At 42.5% G+C, this 23,717-nt stretch overlaps 2 protein-coding genes across 3 annotated transcripts in view; both read left to right on the plus strand.

Annotated features, from left to right (window-relative positions):
* The window catches only part of LOC114654912 (baculoviral IAP repeat-containing protein 1-like), an 828,238-nt gene that overhangs the window by 512,680 nt on the left and 291,841 nt on the right, over positions 1–23,717 (plus strand). The window lies entirely within an intron of this gene.
* Positions 1–23,717, plus strand: part of LOC114654916 (uncharacterized) — a 70,989-nt gene that overhangs the window by 816 nt on the left and 46,456 nt on the right. For both annotated transcript variants that reach the window (XM_051930044.1, XM_028805773.2), the window contains exons 2-3: positions 14,696–14,917; positions 22,803–22,995. In XM_051930044.1, coding sequence (XP_051786004.1) covers positions 14,707–14,917; positions 22,803–22,995 — 404 coding nt within the window. In that variant the 5' untranslated portion in view covers positions 14,696–14,706. The remainder of the gene's footprint in view (positions 1–14,695; positions 14,918–22,802; positions 22,996–23,717) is intronic.

Below are 23,717 nucleotides of genomic sequence, written 5' to 3' on the forward strand. Positions count from 1 at the left end.
TATATACACACACATTAGGGTGGTCCAGATCTAATTATGCAATTTTCATTACGCTATAACTTAAGTTTATTACATAGAGAATTCACAGCACCTGCCCTGCACAGAGATTTCACTTAACATTCTTTTTGTTGCCGATAGATGGCAGCACCTGCCCTGCATTCCAAAATGGCGGAGAGACGGTTGTCAGTCAAACAGTTGCGTAATTAGATCTGGACCACCCTGTATATATGGATCGGTATTTGTATCGGAAGCATGAGCAACAAAACAAAGTCACGGGACATCTCGCTCATTCTTAAAATAATACGGCAATGAGAAACTCCAGGGTTTGGAAGGTATAGCAAAAAACTTGCTTTTTATTATAACTTTAATGACCTGCTAACTTGAATTCTTTCGCACACCGTGCCGTGACACCCAACGGTGCTTATAGTTGCGGTCGATTCTGGAGGATCCTTCGACTGTCGTTCGCCCGTAGCTTCCTGAGCTCATCTACAGTGCTGTGCCACATATGTTTTCTAACTACTGTGTTTTTACACTTATTAAGGAAAACATCGGTAAATATTTGTAAACCGATCGAGCTTTAATAACATTTCCTCAGAACGCAGCATGCACAGCAAATTCTCCAGTGCTCAATTCACACTAAAGTATAAACAGACCAGCCACAACATTCAAACCGGTGGCCGGTGAAGTGAATCACACTGATTATCCCGTTACAATAGAACCCTTCATAAATCACAATCACCTTGTAAATATGCGCACGGGAATATGCGTGTTGAACACCACCCTGAATCCTCCATAGGTGGAGCATGCTAATCAACCTCATACATATGTAATTAGGGTGCTGCTGCTTGTCATTGGCTGGTAGAGCTCCCAAGCTTCTGACGTGTCGAGACCCTGCCACCTGCGTTCAAGACGATCTGGCTCCGTTCGCCAGGTGAGAGCACAAGATCGTGTGCGACATTGTGGCACCTGTCCTCTGTACTCTGAGGGTCACCAGCGTCTGGGTGGGCACCTGGCACACGTGATGACGCGATTGCTGGTACAATTGTTAGCAGGGCTGGGTTAACTATTAACCAAAATAAGCACGTGCTTAGGTCATTGGGGCACCACAGAAATTCTCCATTGCCGGATTTACTATGGACCATATGGTGCAAAACTGCAAATGATGCAGCTGAATTCGGTTCCACAAACATGGGCTCTCGTATTAAATGGAAAAAAAAATGACAAACAGTAAAGTACTGTGCAAAAGTTTTAGGCAGGTGTGAAAAAATACTGTAAACAAAGAATGCTTTCAGAAATATAAATAATGATTGTTTATTATTATCAATTTACAAAATGCAAAGTGAGTGAACAAAAGAAAAATCTAAATCAAATCAATATTTAGTGTTTCTAATTTTGCCTTCAAACCAGCATCAATTCTTATAGGTACACTTGCACAAAGTCAGGGATTTTGTAGGATTCTAGTCAGGTGTATGATCAACCAATTCTACCAAACAGGTGCTAATGATCATCAATGTCACACGTAGGTTGAAACACAGTCATTAACTGAAACAGAAACAGCTGTGTAGGAGGCTTAAAACTGGGAGAGGAACAGCCAAACTCTGCTACCAAGGTGAGGTTGTGGAAGACAGTTTCATGTCATGGCAAGATTGAGCACAGCAACAAGACACAAGGTAGTTCTACTGCATCAGCAAGGTCTCTCCCAGACAAAGATTTCAAAGCAGACTGGGGTTTCAAGATGTGCTGTTCAAGCTCTTTTGAAGAAGCACAAAGAAATATGCAACGTTGAGGATCGTAGATGCAGTAGTCGGCCAAGGAAACTTAGTGCAGCAGATGAAAGGCACATCAAGCTTATTACCCTTCGAAATCGGAAGATGTCCAGCAGTGCCATCAGCTCAGAACTGGCAGAAACCAGTGGGACCCAGGTACACCCATCTACTGTCCGGAGAAGTCTGGCCAGAAGTGGTCTTCATGGAAGAGTTGCAGCCAAAAAGCCATACCTCCGACGTGGAAACAAGGCCAAGTCACTCAAGTATGCATGAAAACATAGGGACTGGGGTGCAGAAAAATGCAGCAGGTGCTCTGGACTGATGAGTCAAAATTTGAAATATTTGGCTGTAGTAGAAGGCAGTTTGTTCGTCGAAGGGCTGGAAAGCGGTACAATAATGAGTGTCTGCAGGCAACAGTGAAGCATGGTGGAGGTTCCTTGAACGTTTGGGGCTGCATTTCTGCAAATGGAGTTGGAGATTTGGTCAGGATTAATGGTGTCCTCAATGCTGAGAAATACAGGCAGATACTTATCCATCATGCAATACCATCAGGGAGGTGTATGATTGGCCCCAAATTTATTCTGCAGCAAGACAACGACCCCAAACATACAGCAAAAGTCATTAAGAACTATCTTCAGCGTAAAGAAGAACAAGAAGTCCTGGAAGTGATGGTATGGCCCCCACAGAGCCCTGATCTCAACATCATTGAGTGTGTCTGGGATTACATGAAGAGACAGAAGGATGTGAGGAAGCCTACATCCACAGAAGATCTGTGGTTAGTTCTCCAAGATGTTTGGAACAACCTACCAGCCGAGTTCCTTCAAAAACTGTGTGCAAGTGGACCTACAAGAATTGATGCTGTTTTGAAGGCAAAGGGTGGTCACACCAAATATTGATTTGATTTAGATTTCTCTTTTGTTCATTCACTGCATTTTGTTGATTGATGAAAATAAATGATTAACACTTCCATTTTTGAAAGCATTCTTTGTTTACAGCATTTTTTCACACCTGCCTAAAACTTTTGCACAGTACTGTACATACAGTATCTTCTTATATAATACACTACAGTGGCTGTTTGTTTGTCCGTCCAGGATTTTAAATCACCTGCAGCTCGCAAACCATTTGAACTATTGACCTGAAATTTGGTACACATATACTACATGACGTCTGCTATCCGCTTTCGGGGTGATGATTGACCACCAAGGTTATTCCTCTTTTTATTTTTATTTTATTTTATTGTAGAATCAACTCTGAGCAGTAGGGCGGCCATGCGGTGCATGCGTATGGGCGCAGTTCTTATCCCTCCCACCTTCCCCGTCACTTCCTCTACCTCTTCATATCTTAAATCATTCTTGAGGCAGATTGTGCCTGGTTAAGTGAAAAATTAAGAAAAACGTACTAAGTAAATGTAACACAAACACTGACTTAATCAGTTTTAATTAACACGAAAAAGATGCCAGCGAAAGAAGAGAAGTGGGCCGCTCAGGAATTGGCAAGTGCATCAACCTCTGAGGAAACGAACGCTAAATGTACAGAGAAAGAGCATGAAAACTAGGAAAGCTCAAGTCACGTGTAACATGCAGTGTGCCGTTACTGGTATACAATAATAAAATAGTAATAACAGAGGTTAATGATATATTAATCTTGGGTATACAACAAAATAAAAATCTGGTAACGGCAGATGGGGGCACCATAATCTTTTAAATTCCAAGGGTCTGCAAAGGACTTACCGCCATGATACAGGCTATATGATAAACTTAGGGTTCAGCCAGGTACTTCACCAACAAGCTGTTCACTACGCACAGCGCCATCACATCTGCCAAACATACTTTGCCTCAAAATAAATGAATCACAGGATGACAAAGGCCACCAAAACACGTTTCTCATCCGCCTCATGGCATTACTGATGAGCTGTGCATTAATGGAACGGTTAACAAACACAGCTTAGATCCTGGAAGATAAATTAGACTGGACTGCCAATACTGATGCTCTGTGTAAGAAAGAACAGAGCCGGTTATACTTCCTTAGAAGGCTGGCATCCTTCAACATCTGCAGTAAGATGCTGCAGATGTTCTATCAGACGGTTGTGGCGAGCGCCCTCTTCTACACGGTGGTGTGCTGGGGAGGCAGCATTAAGAAGAAAGACGCCTCACGCCTGGACAAACTGGGGAGGAAGGCAGGCTCTATTGTTGGCATGGAGCTGGACAGTTTGACATCTGTGGCAGAGCGACGGGTGCTCAGCAGGCTCCTATCAATTATGGAGAATCCACTGCATCCACTAAACAGTGTCATCTCCAGACAGAAGAGCAGCTTCAGTGACAGACTGAGAAGATCGTTCCTCCCCCAAACTATGCGACTCTTCAATTCCACCCGGGGGGGTAAACGTTAACATTATATAAAGTTATTGTCTGTTTTTACCTGCATTATTATCAATCTTTAATTTAATATTGTTTTTTGTATCAGTAAGGTGCTGCTGGAGTATGTGAATTTCCCCTTGGAATTAATAAAGTATCTATCTATCTATCTATCTATCTATCTATCTATCTATCTATCTATCTATCTATCTATCTATCTATCTATCTATATGAATGCAGTATAGTGAGCCAATTATGTTAAGAGACCCAGACACTGCTGTAAGTTGCCCTTCTATATTGACAAAAACGTTTCGTATTAAGTATTTTCACCCACACCATTTGAAACTGAATGTAGTACCTTGCTGGTTGGTCAGTGACTTTGAGCACAACAGGCATGACAGAGAGAAGCTTGGCCAAGATATTCCTAACCTGACGGGCACAGGTTGCCGATGTAAACTGGCAAAAAAAAAAAAAAAGTTCTTCATTACGTAGCATTGGTCCCGTTTAAAATGGAACTAAAATGTGGTCAGTGTGTCATATTCATCGTTTTTGAGGTGTAATATGTCTGTCACATTAACGCATGTAATAATAACGGCTTGGTGATATGAATTTTTGTGTGCGTGCGAATCGTCATTTAGCTGGTTTGGCTGCATTTGTCAACTTGAACAAGGGGGTCCTCATTTCCCAGTTTCCCGTAAATATACGCAAGCTTTTGCATCAACTGGACTCCTTCAGTACTGTGTCTCTTCCTTCCTTGGGTTGCTCATGGAGTCCCGAATGAGGCACATTATCTGAATTGTGAGGGAGCGTCAGTTACAGCACTATAGCCATGTGTCACGATTCCCCGAGGGTGATCCGGCTCACAGGACCCTCATTGTTGAGGACCCGAGTTGCTGGACCGGGCCAAGGGGACACCCACGTAACACCTGACTGCGGCAGATAGATGGCCATTTCCGTGGGGTGGGACTGGACCGCGTGTCTGCCTGAGGGATTGCCAACTGGGATCTCAAGTTATTTGGTTGTGTGGTGGATGTGGCAACGTGCTGTACCAGTGCACACTCCCTGACTTTACCTTTCTTCAAGTTTTCTTTTATAAATCCTAACGTTGCGTAGGAAGTTGCAATCCGCACGTTTCAAGCCTCTCCATGTGCTTATGCTAGCTTTATAAATGAGACCCCAGGTCTTGTGAGATGTTCCCAGTATGCAGTGGTTAGTACCTACCAAAAGTGGACCAAGGAAGGGCAACCAGTGAACTGGAGACAGGGTCATGGGCACCCAAGGCTTATTGATGCATGCGGGGAGCGAAGGTTAGTCTGTCTCGTCCAATCCCACAGAAGAGTTACTGTAGCCATACGGTTTTGAATAAACGTAATGCTGGTCATGAGAGAAAGGTGTTGGTGCATCACAGCAATGCTGCATATGGGGCTGCATAGCCGCAGACTGGTCAGAGCACCTATGCTGACCCCTGTCCCCCAATGAAAATACCCACAATGGGCATGTGAGTGTCGACACTGGACCATGGAGCAATGGAAGTCTGTTGAATCAAGTTTTGTTTTAGATCATGTGGATGGCCGATCTGCCTTGTTTACCCGAAGAAGAGATGGCAATGGATGCACTTTGGGAAGAAGGCAACCAGATGGAGGCCGTGTGATGCTCTGGGCAATGTTCTACTGCAGAAACCTTGGGTCCTGGCCTTGGTGTATATGACTTTGACATGTACCACCTGCCTAAAGAGTGTGCAGAATATATACAACCCCTACTCGTATTCCCTGTGGGTCTTTCAACAGGATAATGCGCCCTGCTGCTTTGGAAGAATTGTTCAGTGTTGACAAAGAGTTCAAGGTGTTGACTTGGCCTGCAAATTCCCCAGATCTCAATCTGATTGTGTTAGAGAAACAAGTCTACTCCATGGAGGCCCCAGACTCACAACTTACAGGACTTAAAGGATCGGCTGCTAACGTCTTGATGCCAGTAATCACGGGGCATCTTCAGAGGTCTTGTGGAGCCCATGCCTCCATGTGCCAGAGCTGTTTTGGCGGAACAAGTAGGACCTTTACAATATTAGGCAGGTCGTTTTATCATTGTGGCTGATCAATGTATTTGAAAACTGTTTCCAAATACATGCACTAAGTAAAACCTCGGTTTGCGAGTAACTTGGTCTGCAAGTATTTTGCAAGACGAGCAAAAATTTTTAATAAATTTTAACTTGATAAACGAGCGAGGTCTTGCAATACGAGTAGTGCGTATACACTTTGTCTGCCAAGCGTCACATGATCACAACTGAGCCGATGGTGGTGTTCTCTCTCTCGCTGCAGGATTGTGGGTAATCGTCGGTCTCAGTCGGCGTGTGAGCGATGGATCTGTTTAACGACAATGCAATGTCACATTTCCTCGAAATCCTCAAATGGAGGCAAAAGCAACTGTCCTTGGAGAGGTTTCCTTGTTAATGTCACAAAACTGGAAGATTTCAGTGAGCCAACAGACAGCAGGGATTCCGTTACTTAAACTGAAAGTGGTCCTACACAATAACCCCCCTCCTCCTCCTCCTCCTCCTCCTCTCTCGTCCCCCTTCACACCAGCCACGATTCTTTTCAAAGGTAAAGTGCAGGTTAATTTGATTTATGTATTTTTACTTTATATTTTTTATTAATCATTTTTATATGAATATTTTTGGGTTGTTGAACAAATCATCTGAGTTTCCATTATTTCTTATGGGGACATTCACTTTGATATATGAGTGCTTTGGATTACAAGCAAGTTTCCGGAACGAATTATTCTCGCAAACCAAGGCACCACTGTACTTTTAAAGGTTACTTTCCCATTACAAGAGTTAATTTAACAGTGCCAGTTGCCAGTTTAATGCCACAGCTTCATGATTCAGGTCTCCAGGATTCAGAGGAGCATCCAGCAGAAGCTCGGAGGATTCAAATTCTATGTTTGTACCCAGGACTGGCCTGCCTTGTCGAGTTTTCCTGCCGTAGCACATATGGATAGTGATGTCTTCCAGTCGGTGGCACTCAGACGAAACATCTTCTTCTTCTTTCGGCTGCTCCCGTTAGGGGTCGCCACAGCGGATCATCTTCTTCCATACCTTCCTGTCCTGTGCATCTTGTTCTGTTACATCCATCACCTGCATGTCCTCTCTCACCACATCCATAAACCTTCTCTTAGGCCTTCCTCTTTTCCTGTTGCCTGGCAGCTCTATCCTTAGCATCCTTCTCCCAATATACTCCACATCTCTCCTCTGCACATGTCCAAACCAACACAATCTCACCTCTCTGACTTTGTCTCCCAACCGTCCAACCTGAGCTGACCCTTTAATGTACTCATTTCTAATCCTGTCCATCCTCGTCACACCCAATGTGAATCTTAGCATCTTTAACTCTGCCACCTCCAGCTCTGTCTCCTGCTTTCTGGTGAGTGCCACCGTCTCCAACCCATATAACACAGCTGGTCTCACTACCGTCCTGTAGACCTTCCCTTTCACTCTTGCTGATATCCGTCTGTCACAAATTACTCCTGACACTCTTCTCCACCCACTCCACCTTGCCTGCACTCTCTTTTTCACCTCTCTTCCACAATCCCCATTACTCTGTACTGTTGATCCCAAGTATTTAAACTCATCCACCTTCGCCAACTCTACTCCCTGCATCCTCACCATTCCACTGACCTCCCTCTCTTTCACACACATGTATTCTGTCGTGTTCCTACTGACCTTCATTCCTCTCCTCTCTAGAGCATATCTCCACCTCTCCAAGGTCTTCTCAACCTGCTCCCTACTATCTCTACAGATCACAATGTCATCAGCAAATATCATAGTCCACGGGGACTCCTGTCTAATCTTGTCTGTCAGCCTGTCCATCACCATTGCAAATAAGAAAGGGCTCAGAGCCGATCCCTGATGTAATCCCACCTCCAACTTGAATGTATCCATCACTTCTACCACAGACCTCACCACTGTCACAGATGCTGAACGACTCTGAACAAAGTGTTTTTGATCTCTTAAGTACTTCCGCACTCCTTCCTTTGTCAAGCTATAAACTAATTCTGTAATTACTTGTCTTATGGGGTCCATCCCTTTGCAACTTATAAATTAACTGAAACAAGTTCTGTGACATCTGTACTTATTTCCTAATCCCAGGACACAAAAATTGATAAAGAAACCAGCTGGAACAGAAGTATAAATTACTGGTACAATACACAGAGAATATAGAAGAAAGGATGCTTACAATGCTTGTAATTAAAGTCCTGTAAATTTGGTTTCTCCTAGTTCGTTTGAGCAAAATAATGAAAACTCATTATAGTGAGTCTGCAATTCAAAAATCAAAGATTTCCCACTCCAGGGCACCAATTGTATCTCAGATGTTGTAAATTGCCTTAGATGAAGGTGTCAGTCAAAAGTAAGTAATCTCTCTATTATAAAAAAAATCTTGGGACGAGACATGATCTTTTGAAGAGAGATCTTTGAGAGACAGAGACAGAGAGACACTTTCACGTCCCATGAGATGAGCAAGTTACATCATGCTTACAACCTTTGGAAGCAAGTCCCGTGATACACATGCAGAGCATCCATCCATCCATTTTCCAACCCGCTGAATCCAAACACAGGGTCACGGGGGTCTGCTGGAGCCAATCCCAGCCAACACAGGGCACGAACCAATCCCAGGCAGGGTGCCAACCCACCGCAGGGCACACACAAACACATCCATACACCAAGCACACCCTAGGGCCAATTTAGAATCGCCAGTCCACCTAACCTGCATGTCTTTGGACTGTGGGAGGAAACCGGAGCGCCCGGAGGAAACCCACGCAGACACGGGGAGAACATGCAAACTCCACGTAGGGAGGATCCGGAAAGCGAACCCAGGTCCCCAGGTCTCCCAACTGCGAGGCAGCAGTGCTACCCATTGTGCCACATGCAGAGCAGGTTAGAGATAATGGAAGTAGGAAAATTTGAAAGTCTCAAGAAAATGAGAGTAAAGCTCACATTAGTACAAACAAAGGTAAAATATTACTCTGTGAAATAACGGAACAGCGAAAAGAGATCGAATAGTGTTTGGCAGATCACGCCACATAGGAGCAGCAGCAATCCAGCAGCTGATCGAGCAAGGAGGAGGTAAAAAAAAAAGTATTTGTTTCCCATTGTATCGCCATTTAAGAGGGGTTTCTGAGGAGCGGCCACATCTCCGTGGGGTGCGTTCAGCCCCCCTCTTCACAACGGTGCGCAGCGCTTAACGGGAGTTGGGGGGGTGGTTTGCAAGTGAAGCGAGCAGGGTCCGAAGCCCCCTAGTAATAATAATAATCAATCTCTGGTTTCACTTTAATGTTACTACATGCACAATTAATCAGTGGAAAATTCTCAATTAAATACATATAAACCCATATTGTAATTCGTAAAAAAAAATATATATCAAAAGTCTGTTGGGCGCTTTTTCAAAGTCGTTCTCATGTCACTTAATGTGTCTCTCAAGACATTTCAAACAGCTGAGGGGGAACTTGTAGTCAAATTTGCTTCACTCAGATTTCCAAACAGGATGTCAAATGCAGGGGACTTCCAGTTGAATGTTGCAAAACTGCCAGCTATCAATCTGCATGGCGTAATCGCCACAATAATTCTGTGTGAGGCAGCAGAAAACAATTCAAAATATGTGACAGTTCTCCAAAGATGGGCAGAACTACTGGGGGAAATGCTGGTTAAGGTATGGGAGTGTAAAGTTCTATATGCACACAAAATGGACATTAATTATAAGTACAAGAGGGGCAATGCCCACCTACTTGTGGTCACATGTCAAGGTTATTTATGGAACCCTAGATGGCTGAGAAGCACAAGGGGGAAAGTAAGGACAGGAGGATCATATCTGGTAAGCCACAACCACAAATCTGTGTTCTCCTTCCCCTCCTCATGATGCTGTCATTTGCCCACTAGGATCACTGTGATTGTCACTCTCAATATGAAGTGTCAACTAACGTCATGATAGTTAAGGAAGTAATAATAATAATAATAATAATTCATTATATTTATCTAGCGCTTTTCTCAGTACTGAAAGCGCTATCCGCACAGGTGAGGAACCGGGAAGCGAACCCACAATCTTCCACAGTCTCCTTACTGAAGTAACAGAAAAACGCTAAGGGGTTTACTTTGATGTAACATTCTCACCGTCTAGCTAATTTGCCGAAGCCAATAAAAAGGCAAGAAAACTTGTTGAATGTACAGTCACGGAGTAGATTCTGTGGACCACTGTACTAACATTGGGTAGGACCTCCTTATGCACTCAAAACAGCCTCAGTTGTTCCTGGCATGGATCCCACAAGATGCTGGAAACATTCCTTTTGAGAGTCTGATCTATGTTGACATGATTGGGTCACGCAGTTCACTTAGATTGTCAACTGCACATTCATGCTGTGAATCTCTCATCCTACCACATCCCAAACACGTTCTACTGGATTCAGATCTGATCACTGGGAAGGCTCATCGTCGTATTTATGAAACCAATTTGAGATGAGGGCAGTATGGTGGCACAGTGGGTAGCGCTTCTGCCTCGCAGTTGGGAGACCTGGGGACCCGGGTTCACTTCCTGGGTCCTCCCTGTGTGGAGTTTGCATGTTCTCCCCGTGTCTGCATGGGTTTCCTCCGGGAGCTCCGGTTTCCTCCCACAGTCCAAAGACATGCTGGTTAGGTGGATTGGCGATTCTAAATTGGCCCTCGTGTATGCTTGGTGGGTGGGTGTGTTTGTGTGTGTCCTGTGGTGGGTTGACACCCTGCCCTGGATTGTTCCCTGTGTTGGCTGGGATTGGCTCCAGCAGACCCCCGTGACCCTGCGTTCGGATTCAGCGGGTTGGAAAATGGATGGATGGATGGAATTTGCAATGACTGTGCTTTGGGACATGGTGCATTATCCTGCTGGACGTGGCCATTAGAAAATGGGTCAATTGTAGCCATGAAGGGACGCGCATCAAACATTAGAAACATTTAGACAAGAACAAACTTTCAGCCCAACAAAGTGTAGACAAGGTCTACAACAATACTTAAATTAGCCTTGGCACCTAACCCATAATAATTGTTTGCATTTGTATAGCACTTTTCTCACTACTCAAAGCGCTCAGCAATGCAGGTTAAGGGCCTTGCTTAAGGGCCCAACAGAGCAGAGTCCCTTTTTGGCATTTACGGGATTCAAACCAGCAACCTTCCGATTGCCAGTGCAGATCCCTAGCCTCAGAGCCACCATTCCGTAACTTCTTAATAACCCATGACTGATTGGATTTAATTGGCCCCACACCATTACACCACTAGTCTAGCCAGCTGACATAAGTCAGGTTGTGTGTGTGGATTCATGCTGCTGGCACCAAATTTGGGCCCCACTATCTGTGAAACTCAGCAGAAACCGATCTTCATCAGACCAGGATGCATTTTTCCAGTCATCAATTTCCAGTTTTGTTGAGTCTTTTGCCCAGTGCATGCTGAACTTTCTGTTTTTGGCTGACAGGAGTAGACCCTGAGGTGGACTTCTCCTGTTGTAGCCCATCTGCCTCAAGGTGTCACGTGTCGTGCATCCTGAGATGCTTTTCTGCTCACCACAGTTGTTCAGAGGGGTTATCTTAGTTACTACAGCATTTCTGTCGGCTCAAACCACTCTGGCCATTCTCCTCTGACCTCTCTCATCAGCAAAACAGTTCTGTCTGCAGACCTGACCTTCACTTAATGTTTTTGAGAAAAGAATGGGAACTTAAACTTTTGCTAAAATTTAATGCATTACAACATGGCTTGAGTAAAGACAAGAGTTTTATGGCCAGATATGATCCACATTGTTTTGAAAAACTCATTGCAAACTTCAAAAGACTTTGTTGGACAGTTATCTTGTCCAAAGATCTTGACCATACATTGTTCTTCTCTCTCTTGTTAAATTAACCCTAGCCTGAATGAATCTATTAATTTTTTACATTTAAAATTTCTCATTTAAAGATTTGCCAATGTTGTTTCTTGTCCTAGGGTGTGTATATAAACACAGGGAACTCCAGTTTCTGTATTACATCTTGCCTGAAGAAGGGGCCCGATTTGCCTTGAAAGCTTGCATATTGTAATCTTTTTAGTTAGCCAATAAAAGGGGTCATTTTGCTTGGCTTTTCTGTACCTGTTTGAGTAAACCCTGGAGACTTGTGTGTGTGAAAAATCCCAGGAGATCATTAGAACATTACATCATTAGAACAATCTGGACGAGAACAGGCCATTCAGCCTAACAAAGTTCACCAGTCATATCCACTTATTTCTTCCAAAAAAACATCAAGTCGAGTTTTGAAAGTCCCTAAAGTCTTACTGTCTACCACACTACTTGGTCACTTACTCCAAGTGTCTATCGTTCTTTTTTGTAAAGAACAACTTCCTAATGTTTGTGCGAAATTTCTCCTTAACAAGTTTCCAACTGGGTCTCCGTGTTCTTGATGAACTCATTTTAAAGTCACAGTCTCGATCCACTGGACTAATTCCCTTCATAATTTTAAACACTTCAGTCAGGTCTCCTCTTAATCTTCTTTTGCTTAAACTGTGAAGGCTCAGCTCTTTTCATCTTGTAACTCATCCCCTGTAGCCCCTGAATCCGCCTAGGTGCTCTTCTCTGGACTTTCTCTAGTGCTGCTATGTCATTTTTATAGCATGGAGACCAAAACTGCACCCAGCACTCCAGATGAGGCCTCACCAGTGTGTTATAAATTTGAGAAATCCATGATCACAAATTTAGGTGTAAAAATGGACTCCACTTTAAAACTTGATAGCCATGTGAACGCAGTGGTAAAATCTTGCTTTTTCCAGTTGAGGCGGCTGTCAAAAATCAAGCCTGTGTTGTCTAAGCGCAACTTTGAAACAGTGATACATGCTTTTATAACATCTCGTCTAGATTACTGCAATGCATTTCAGTTTGGAATTAGCCAGGCCTCCATGGCTCACCTACAGCTGGTGCAAAACTCTGCTGCTCGATTTTTAACTGGCACAAGAAAGCATGAGCATGTTATCCCGATTTTGGCTTCCCTCCACTGGCTTCCAATTCGTTTTCGAATCCATTTTAAGATCCTTGTATTTGTTTTTAAATCTCTTAATGGGTGTGCCCCTCTTTATTTGTCGGAACTGCTGCACCCTTACGTACCGTCTCGCTCCCTCAGGTCAGCAGACCAGATGCTTTTACGCGTTCCCAAGGCACGATGCAAACTCCGAGCTGGTCGAGCTTTTTCAGTTGCAGCCCCAAAACTCTGGAACGATTTGCCATTGCATGTTAGGCAGGCTCCTTCGCTAGCTGCCTTTAAATCCTTTTTAAAAACACATTCTTGCTCTCTGGCTTTTAACCCTGTATAATATGTTGGCTATTTGTATACTTTTTATACTTTCTATTAAGAATGTCTTCAGCTCTTATGTGTTTATGTGTTGTTTTTCTTTGTACAGCACTTTGGTCAGCCTTGAGGTTGTTTTTAAAGTGCTTTATAAATAAATTAAATAAATAAATCTTGAGCAGAACCTCCTTGGACTTGTACTCCACACATCAGGGCGCTATATAACCTGACATTCTGTAATCCTTCTTAATGGCCTCTGAACACTAACTGGAAACTGTTAGTAACAAGTCCACTACAACTCCTAAGTCCTTCTTATAAGGGTCTAATTTCAATTTCCAGACCTCCCAACCTGCTAACATTTTTACTTTCTACATGTAATACTTTACATTTACATCGAAAAATGTATTTCTGCCACAAATCTGCCCAAGCCTGTATACTCTCCAAGTCCCTCTGTAATGATTTAACGGATTCCAGACCATCTGCCAATCCACCTACCTTGGTATCATCTACAAAGTTAACTAGCCTGTTATTTATATTCTTACCCAAGTCATTTATATACAGTATATTATAAATCACAGTGGCTCTAACAACGGCCCCTGTCAAACACCACTCTTAACATCAGCCAGTTCTTGTAAGGTTCCTGGCACCATCACCCTCTGTTTCCTGTGTCTGAGCCAATTCTGCACCCTTCTGCACACCACACCCTGAACTCCCACCTCTTTTAGTTTGATGCCCAATCTCTCCTGTGGCACCTTATCAAATGCTTTCTGAAAGTCAACATTAATAATCTTATATGCTCCACTCTGATTGAATTGTTTTGCTGCTTCCTCATAGAATTCCAGCATGTTAGTAAAACACGACCTCCTCTTCTGACTGTTCAGTAAAACTCCTGTTCATGCCATGTGCTGCTCAATCTTTTCCTTAAAACTCCTGCCATTAATGTACCTGTGATGCACGCTAAGCTTACCGCTCTATAGTTACCTGGGTCTACTAAATTGCCATTTTTATATAGCAGGATAATATTTTCCATTTTCTAGTCCTTCAGAATTTCCCCAGTGCAAATTGACATCCTTAAAAATATGCATCATGGTTTTATATACTGTGTGAACTCGCCAACTTCCTTAAGCAATCAAAAATTAAAAACGGCTTTGTCTTACTTGCAAAATTTGTTGCTGAGCGTTTTGTTCCCTAAAGCCTCTTTGTAAATGACCCTTACAATGATGTTGCATTTAGCATGTTCTTATTTTATTATCTTTTTAGGATTGAAGAAAATGTTTAAGAAGGCTACAAAGAAGATTGCATATGAGTTGGACCCCACTGGAATGCTAATACCAGTTCAAAGTTCAAACATCTCGTCCAAATTTAAATTACTGTATCTGGTCAAAAAGGTGGTTTCCATTTGGCCATGGAAACCAATGGCATATGTACCAACTGGAGTAAATCTGGATAAAGTACTGAAGGAAGGAGATACAAGGAATATAGGTAAGAGTGTGATACAAATAAATATACTGTGACCAACAGTTGAGTTATTGCACAAAGTACCTTTTCCCCATTCTTTCTACAAAACAAGAACTCACAACCATGATTCCAATAACAGTTCTTGTCTACTTTTCTTCCTGACAAGCCTTGTCCTCTAATAATAATAATACATTTTATTTATATAGCATCTTTCCCATGCTCAAGGTGCTTACTTCCTGACTCCAAATCACCTGGAAGAGGCTGAGTGGCTCCTTTTATCCTAGACTTGGGAGGACTTCTGGTGCCACATATATACACCCTGGAAGCACTTCCAGGTCAGGCGAACCTTCTAAAAGTGTGCGAGTTTCCCCACAGCTCCCTCTAGCAGCACCTGCGTACTACAACAGGGCTGTCATTCAGCACTACAATTCCCAAGGTGCCCTGCAGGTGTACAAATGGGTACTCCACCTGTGTTATCCTGCCATGTGGTGCACTGGGGGACAACATGACCCCAAGAGGCAGTCCTTCCCGGTCTTTCCATTACATCTTCACGGTAAGAAAAGGTGCCTGCAACCAAACTGGCCAGGATTCCTATCCATGCAGATCCTTCCTTTATCATCCTGATGTCCTTAGCCTCTTATGCAGGTAGCCATCTTGGCCTTCCCCCTTTTCTTTGTCCTGGTTAGACCCAGTTTACCCTCTTCTCTCAAGACAGCAATAGACACCTTTGTAGGAAATCTTCACTTTCTTGGCAGTCTTGACATTGGAATAACCTTCCTTCTGCAAGAAACAATAGACTGACCTGTTTCTTGAGGAATGCTAATTCATTTTCTCCGTTTCTGAACCCAGAACTGAACTTTAGGAATGCCAGGACCTCGTAATCCTCGTAAATGAACATAATGACTGGTTTAAGTGGTTCTAATGCAATTACAGAGGTTTCTCTAATAACCAATTAGCAGTTAAACATGACTAATTAAGGATAAGCTAAGGGAGTTCAGGGGTGGCACAGTGGTACCTGGGTTCGCTTCCCGGGTCCTCCCTGCGTGGAGTTTGCATGTTCTCCCCGTGTCTGCATGGGTTTCCTCCCACAGTCCAAAGACATGCAGGTTAGGTGCATTGGCGATCCTACATTGTCTCTAGTGTGTGTGTGTGTGTGTGTGCGCCTTGCAGTGGGCTGGCGCCCTGCCCAGGGTTTGTTTCCTGCCTTGCACCCTGTGTTGGCTGGGATTTGCTCCAGCAGACCCCCGTGACCCTGTAGTTAGGATATAGCGGGTTGGATAATGGATGGATGGATGAAGGGAGTTGATCATTATGGCCCTGAAGGAATGGCCACTAAAATGAGGGCTCTGCAGTTATATGTGAATAATAAATGAAAAATTGGTCATTTCAGGCAGTAATAGCCAATAGAAACTTATATTAAATAAATTTAATGGTATCGATTTCTATCAAAAACATGAAATTTTTTTGGGTGACCCCAAATTTTCGAATGGTAGCATATGTTCGTTTTTTGTGTCTTTGTAGTCGGGGCCAAGAAAAATTTTTCATCTCAAGTTTTCATGCAGGATGGAGAGAGATAATAGAAGCCAACATTAACCAAAGCTCTACAGCAGCAAAGAACATCCACTGAAAAACCAAAACTGAACAACCAAAAATAAATGTCATGTCTCTCATGTTGCATAATCCACATGTCAAGCTAACCAGTCATATGCTCAAAATGCATACTTTTTAAATTTTTTTTGTTAATCTCGCCAATGTTTAAACAAGGCGTCCACCAGGAGTTGCCATTCACAATTGGGTCCCCTTCGGAGGAACACTGAGCTGTGCACCTCGGACTGTTTTTTTCTTCACAGCATTACATCGATCTTAAAAATAGCCCACTTTTGCTTTTTTTTCATCTTGTCCTTTGGACAACTCGGATTAATGGGACCCTATGACTCATTTTCTCGTCCTTTTCTTTTGTTTTACAGGAAGTAATAACTGATGTCAGAAAGTAAATCTCCACATGTTAAAATGCCAAATAAGAAGTTGCTTATGAAAAGTAGTTTAATATAACAGGTGTGAAATGAAGCATAGTTACGGAGTCCCTAAACCACTGTCGGGCAACCCGCACTGGTGCGCCATGGAATTTTCTAGGGGCGCCGCGAAAACTTTTGTAAAATATTTAAAATTGCTAGTGTTTTTGAACTTTTGGTTGATTAAAAAGATAATGTTTAAAAAAAATATTTTATGTTGGAAAAACAGATAACGGTTAATCAGATTGGTGAATAAACGAATGTATTTATTTTGAATGCAAGTTAAATTTTCGCTGTTCACCATTCATCATAATATCAACACCAGCGGTGTCAAAAACACATCTCGTGAGACTTAAAAAGTCTCGTTGTTAGAAGATCTCGCTCACTGTACGGATAGAAGAAGGCGGAGCAAATATAGAACGAGAAAATACGAACGCTACTGTTTTTATTGGCGATTGTCCATAGATTGTGTCGTCACGACTTTATTTATGGGCAGTCCCTCAGGTGCGCCAAGAAAGAAAATTTTTGGACTTAGTGCGCCGCAACTCGAAAAAGGTTGCCTTTCACTGCCCTAAACAGACATGAACAAAAAACAAAAAAAATTAATATTTTAAGTATGTGCGAGATGACACCTTTATTGGCTAACTAAAAAGATTACAATATGCAAGCTTTCAAGGCAACTCAGGCCCCTTCTTCAGGCAAGATGTAATACAGAAATTGGAGTTCCCTGTGTTTATATACACACTCTAGGACAAGAAACAACATTGATAAATCTTTAAATGAGAAATTTTAAATGTAAAAAATTAATAGATTCATTCAGGCCTGAGTTGCCTCGAAAGCTTGCATATTGTAATCTTTTTAGTTAGCCAATAAAAGGGGTCATTTTGTTTGGCTTTTCTCTACATTCATAATGGCTAACACGGTACAACACCCTAGTACTACAAGTATGTGCGAGAAAGAATTGTGTACACACAAGATCTTTTTTGCATCTATGTCTTCAATGTCGCTGTAACCCTTTTGGCAAAACAAGCCTCCAAGAGCTCGGAATTCATGACGTACCGAAATGAAGTACCGATGTTGGGTGGCAGGCATACCCATCTTAAATTACACTGGTCTACAAAAAATATTTTTTGTTAGCTACTGGGAACCTCAGAGCAGCTCTTCATTAAGTTTTTTACGCTGATTTATTATATGAAATTGGAATTAAGCTAGCACGTCAAGTTTTTGAAATACACATCATTGCCGTTTTAACACTTTTGAATATCCATCCATCCATCCATTTTCCAACCCGCTGAATCCGAACACAGGGTCACGGGGGTCTGCTGGAGCCAATCCCAGCCAACACAGGGCACAAGGCAGGAACCAATCCCGGGCAGGGTGCCAACCCACTGCAGGACACACACAAACACACACTAGGGCCAATTTAGAATCGCCAATCCACCTAACCAGCATGTTTTTGGACTGTGGGAGGAAACCCACGCAGACACGGGGAGAACATGCAAACTCCACGCAGGGAGGACCCGGGAAGCGAACCCAGGTCCCCAGGTCTCCCAACTGCGAGGCAGCAGCGCTACCCACTGCGCCACTGTGCCACCCACTTTTGAATATCAATATAATATATCAACACGATATCTGGAGTTTGGACTATGTCCCAGCAAAATTGTTTTGATGTTTATTCTGAAAACAAACCAGAAGACGATGCCAGAGACACATTAAAGTATATTTATGTTAATTTACTTCAATATAAAAGTGAGGTCAGCGTGGCCAACAATGTTGGAGGCACTCGCTTTTGCGCTTGTACTGCACATCCGTCTCTCTTTGCAAGAACCAACAGTAGTCTCCCATCATGCTCGGAGTGAATTTTTCCCGATATCAGTTTTCCATCACCTTTATATCTTGATGAAATCTTTCTCCATGCTCATCTCTGACATTGTTTAGATTTGGTGGAAAAAAGTTGAGATGAGAATGTAAAAAATGCGTCTTCAGTGACATTCTGGCTCCCGTTAAGCTAATATACTTTCAGCATATTCTCCACAAGCTCAGTATAATTCTCTGCTCTGTGACTGTCAAGAAATTTCTGGATAACCTGCACGAATGAGGGTGCTGATTCAGTTGGCTTCAGCTTCTTTTTGAACTCCTCATCAAGTAACAGTTCACAGATTTCAGGGCCAACAAAAACACCTTCCTTAATTTTTGCTTCACTTTTCTCAAGACCAAACTTATTTCTTAAATGCTGAAACGCATTGCCTTTACTTTTCAGTCACCCTAGTTGTCCAAGACCTGGAACATCATAACTAAAAAATGGGACGTGCTGGACGAAAACAGTTTTCAGATTTGGAGTCAGCAAGTGAAATTAGTTAAAGTACAGGTGAAAGAATCTCAGTAGCAAAATGCTTGTTGACCAGTGTTATAGGTCTATGAATTCCATGTCAACTGTTCCAAATGAAACAGATAAGCTGCAGAAGCAGTATGGGTCTACCTGAAACATACAGAGCACCAAAAGGGATATGTGTATCCCAGAAACACTGTGGTATATGGACACAAAAAGATTACTTGAGCATGGAAAACTTTCTCATCCACATGCAAAAAGATCTTGTGAGCGCGCGAGAAAGAGCTTTTATCCATCTATCCATTATCCAACCCGCTATATCCTAACTACAGGGGTCTGCTGGAGCCAATCCCAGCTAACACGGCGCAAGGCAGGAAACAAACCCCGGGCAGGGCGCCAGCCCACCGAAGGGCACACACACACCCACACACCAAGCACACACTAAGGACAATTTAGGATCGCCAATGCACCTAACCTGCATGTCTTTGGACTGTGGGAGGAAACCCACGCAGACACGGGGAGAACATGCAAACTCCATGCACGGAGGACCCGGGAAGCGAACCTGGGTCTCCTAACTGTGAGGCAGTAGCGCTGCCCACTGTGCCACCGTGCCGCCCAAGAGCTTTTATTTATTTATTTTTGTATTTTTTGTTAATGTCCTGTTAGGGGCTCCGTACAGCCTGGACTAAGACAGATAGAACTTCATTCATCCCCAGGAAGAAATTTGGCTTTTTTTTTTTTTTTAGAGGGTTGTTAAATAAATAGAAAAATAAATACACATACAAACACTGTTTTCTGAAGACACACCAGAATGTCAATAAAGGTAGGAGATTACAAAGAAAGAAAACTTCTTAGTTGGCAGTCTCAGGCCCAGTGAGGCCGTTGGTATAAAGGAGCGCCAGTCACATTTCTTGACACACTTCTGAATGATTTGTTGGCTGAAAGTCCTCAGTGTTAGTGTGTCACAAAGAAGGGATGTTTAGTGTTGTTCTTAATGGCACAAATAATGAATTTTCAGTTTTCTTACATAAAGCATTGATATTAGAAGGAAAAAAAGAGTGCAAAGCTGAGAGAAAGGAGTGGTGAGGAGGCTAAAGACCATTTGATTATGCAAAATTCACTGCAGTATTTAAGCACTGGGAAGGGTTTCGTAAAGAGGTGAACCGTGGCAGAGATAAAAGACATAATAATAATAATAATAATAACAGTAATACATCTCATTTATGTAGCACCTTTCCCATGCTCAAAGCACTTCATAGAGTCTAATAAAGAAACAGCAGGTACTGTATATGTAGCACTGGATACAAATGTAGTGGGGCTACATAGTAATAGTGTTTTTCAATGTTTGTATTGAGTGCGTTTTGTTTCCATCGTCCCGTTTGCTGTTTAATGCGTGCATCAGTGAATGTCGTCCCCGTAAATACAGGGGGGATGGATGATGGAAAGAGACCGCAGCCCCAAGATGGAAAACACCTGTTTATAATTAACCAATTACATCTGGCTCAGGACTATACTGTATATAAACAATCAGGAGAGAACAGGGAGAGAGAGGGGAGAAAGACGGAGATTACATTTTCACGTCAACGCACGAACTTTACCTGCTGTTTTCCACATCGCACTTTTGTAACCAGCTTGTTTTTTCATTCCGCTGGACTTACTTCAAATCAATCATCACCAGAGAGCCCGGGGTTGGACTACATCATCCACAACAAGCCGAGGATTCACGGTGAGGTTGCTCCATTTTTTCCGGGAAATATAATCAGTCATCCGCATTCAGGACAGTTGTATACTCGGACTCAAGTTCACTTTCATTGGCATTTTCCTTATTCATTCATTGTTATTCGTGTCTTGTGTTCGTTATATGTTACTGGGACAAGGGAGGGTTTGTTATTGTGTATATATATATATATATATATATATATATATATATATATATATATGGTGTTGTCACGTTGCTGCTTTGGTGGAGGGATATACATATATATTTATTCTATGTGGGGAATGTGCAGTAGTGTTTTGTTGTGTTCTATTTAATATATTCACTTATTTTAACATATCTGCTTTTTTTTGTGCTTATGTTTAAACCGTCGATTGTGGGGAAAAGTTTATTTGTTAGAGGTACAGCTTGGTATTTATAGATTAGCCTCAGTTATTTATCCAGGCCACAGTGTAGCTGCCAGCTGGGTAAGGGGTCGGCCATTACACAAATGTTTCCTGAACAGAACACAGATAGATACAGGTGCCACAATAAGACACAGGAAACATCAAAGTTTTGGGGCAGCCACCAGTATAATATCCCTGACTGCAAAATGAGTATTTTTTCCAAGAGTTGTGCCTGGTACAATTTCCAAAACAGAACTGATTTGACTTTGGTAAAATGGCAGCTTTAAAGGTTGTGACAGGAAGTGACATCATCTGAACCGGAAGTGGTGTCCCCGAGACCGGAAGTGACGTCAGCCAAAGCCCCCGTGACATCATCAAAGGCGCTGGCACCTAGTGGGATTTCCCGAGGATAGTCTGCAGAAGACAGAGAAAGACAGTTAGTGCAGCTTGCCACCCACTCGTCTGGCATGGTACTATTACTTACGCCCTCTAGCTGCCTCCCATGTGCATGTGTGTGACACAGGACATACAAAAGCATTAAATGGAATGAAAGACAATGAACCAGAGTAAAATACTAAATCCAGTACTAAAAGAAGAGCCTAGCAATTAACATCATTTGTGGTATAACAGACACACAAATTATCCTGAGCATCTGGACAGGGAGGAAGACTGATAGAGGGGGAAGAATGTCCGGTTAAGTTAAAAACTTTCTTGAACAGATGAGTTTTAAGTTGTTTTTTAAAAGAATGAATGGAGTCAACTGACCAAATTAATTTCGGGAGGTCATTCCAAAGTCTGGGTGCTATACAGCTGCATACAGGATGAACAGGAGCATAGCAATGGAGAAGGTCACTGATGTAGTCCAGTGCAAGGCCATTTAAAGCTTTGTAGGTTATTAAGAGAATTTTATATTCAATCCTGTAAGACACAGGGAGCCAGTGGAGTCAAAGCAGGGTGGATGTTATGTGCTCGCTGTTGATGGTTCGTGTAAGGACTCTTGCAGCAGAGTTTTGAATCAACTGGAGTAGTGATGTAAGATTAGAAGGGGCAGCTGCCAGTAGGAAGATACAATAATCGATGCGGGATGTGATAAAAGCATGGACAAGTTTCTCAGCATTAGAAAATGAGAGGACTGAGTGGACATAGGATATGCTATGGAGGTGAAAGTTTCATAATGTGGTTTATATGGGTGGAATAAGAAAGGGAGGAATCAAAAATGACACCAAGATTCCTTGCATCTGAAGAAGGTCTGATGAGATCACCATCAAGAGGAGCTCATTTTCTTAAGTTGCACTTTAGTGCAAGTTTGCAGAATTTCAAGGCCAAGAGGGTGGCCATAGTAACACTGTTGACTGTAGAAAGTGTTGGAAGGGAAGTTAAGAGATAAATACAGGTAAATTAATAGAAAGGCCATTGGGTAAAGACCATGTTATCATTCAACCGATGCCTTTTTACATTCATACAGGCCAGGAAACAAACACCAAAGTGACAGTGAGTACTTCCTCTATTGATGAAGGCAAATTGAGGGGGACAATAACAACAGGCATTTGGGAAACTGATGGAAAGGCCACAGTCAGCCTTCTCCGCTCCATTGGGTCCACCAGTTTAGAGGCCGTGGAGGTCAGCTTGGATGACTTAATGAAGACACTAGAAAGAAGGCAAGCAGAAATCTTTATTTATTTATTTTTTACTCTTTACTTCTTCTTTAGCACATTTAGCACAATTTTGCATCAGAATGGACCATTCAGACCAGCAAAGTTTGACAATCCTATTCACCTAATTTGTCTAAAACAATATCAAATCAAGTTTTGAAGTCTCCTAAATATTATTTTCTACCACAGTACTTGGTATTTTATTTCGTGTGTGATGAAAAATTTAGAAATTTACCTTAATCAGTTTCCATTTGTGCTTCCAGGTTCTTGTTGAAAAATTCATTTTACAGTAACAATTGGGGTCCAGTGTACTTATTCCTTTTATAATTTTGAACACCTCAGTCATGTCACCTCATAATTTGATTAAATATGAAAAGGTTCAGCTCCTTTAGTCTCTCCTCATAGCTCGTACCTCTCAGTCCCAAAATCAGCCGATTTGCTCTTCTATGGCAGGAGTCGCCAACTCTAGTCCTGGAGGACCACTGTGGCTGCAGGTTTTTAATGAGTGCCCTGTTTGTGCTGCTAATTAATTTCTTATGAATTCATTTTAATTGAATTGCTTTCTTAAGATTTGTTCCCCTGAATTTCTTCATCGTTCCTCTGAATTGCTTCATTTCTTTTCTTAAATGGCACCCTATCAAATGAAGTGTGAAGTGAGGGAGCCAACAAAACACCAACTAAGTCAGAGCCTCAAACTCCAACCAATTTCACTCCAACCAGCTGCTTAA

The sequence above is a fragment of the Erpetoichthys calabaricus genome, chromosome 7 (genome assembly GCF_900747795.2).
Source record: "Erpetoichthys calabaricus chromosome 7, fErpCal1.3, whole genome shotgun sequence".
In the NCBI taxonomy this organism is placed as follows: domain Eukaryota; kingdom Metazoa; phylum Chordata; class Cladistia; order Polypteriformes; family Polypteridae; genus Erpetoichthys; species Erpetoichthys calabaricus.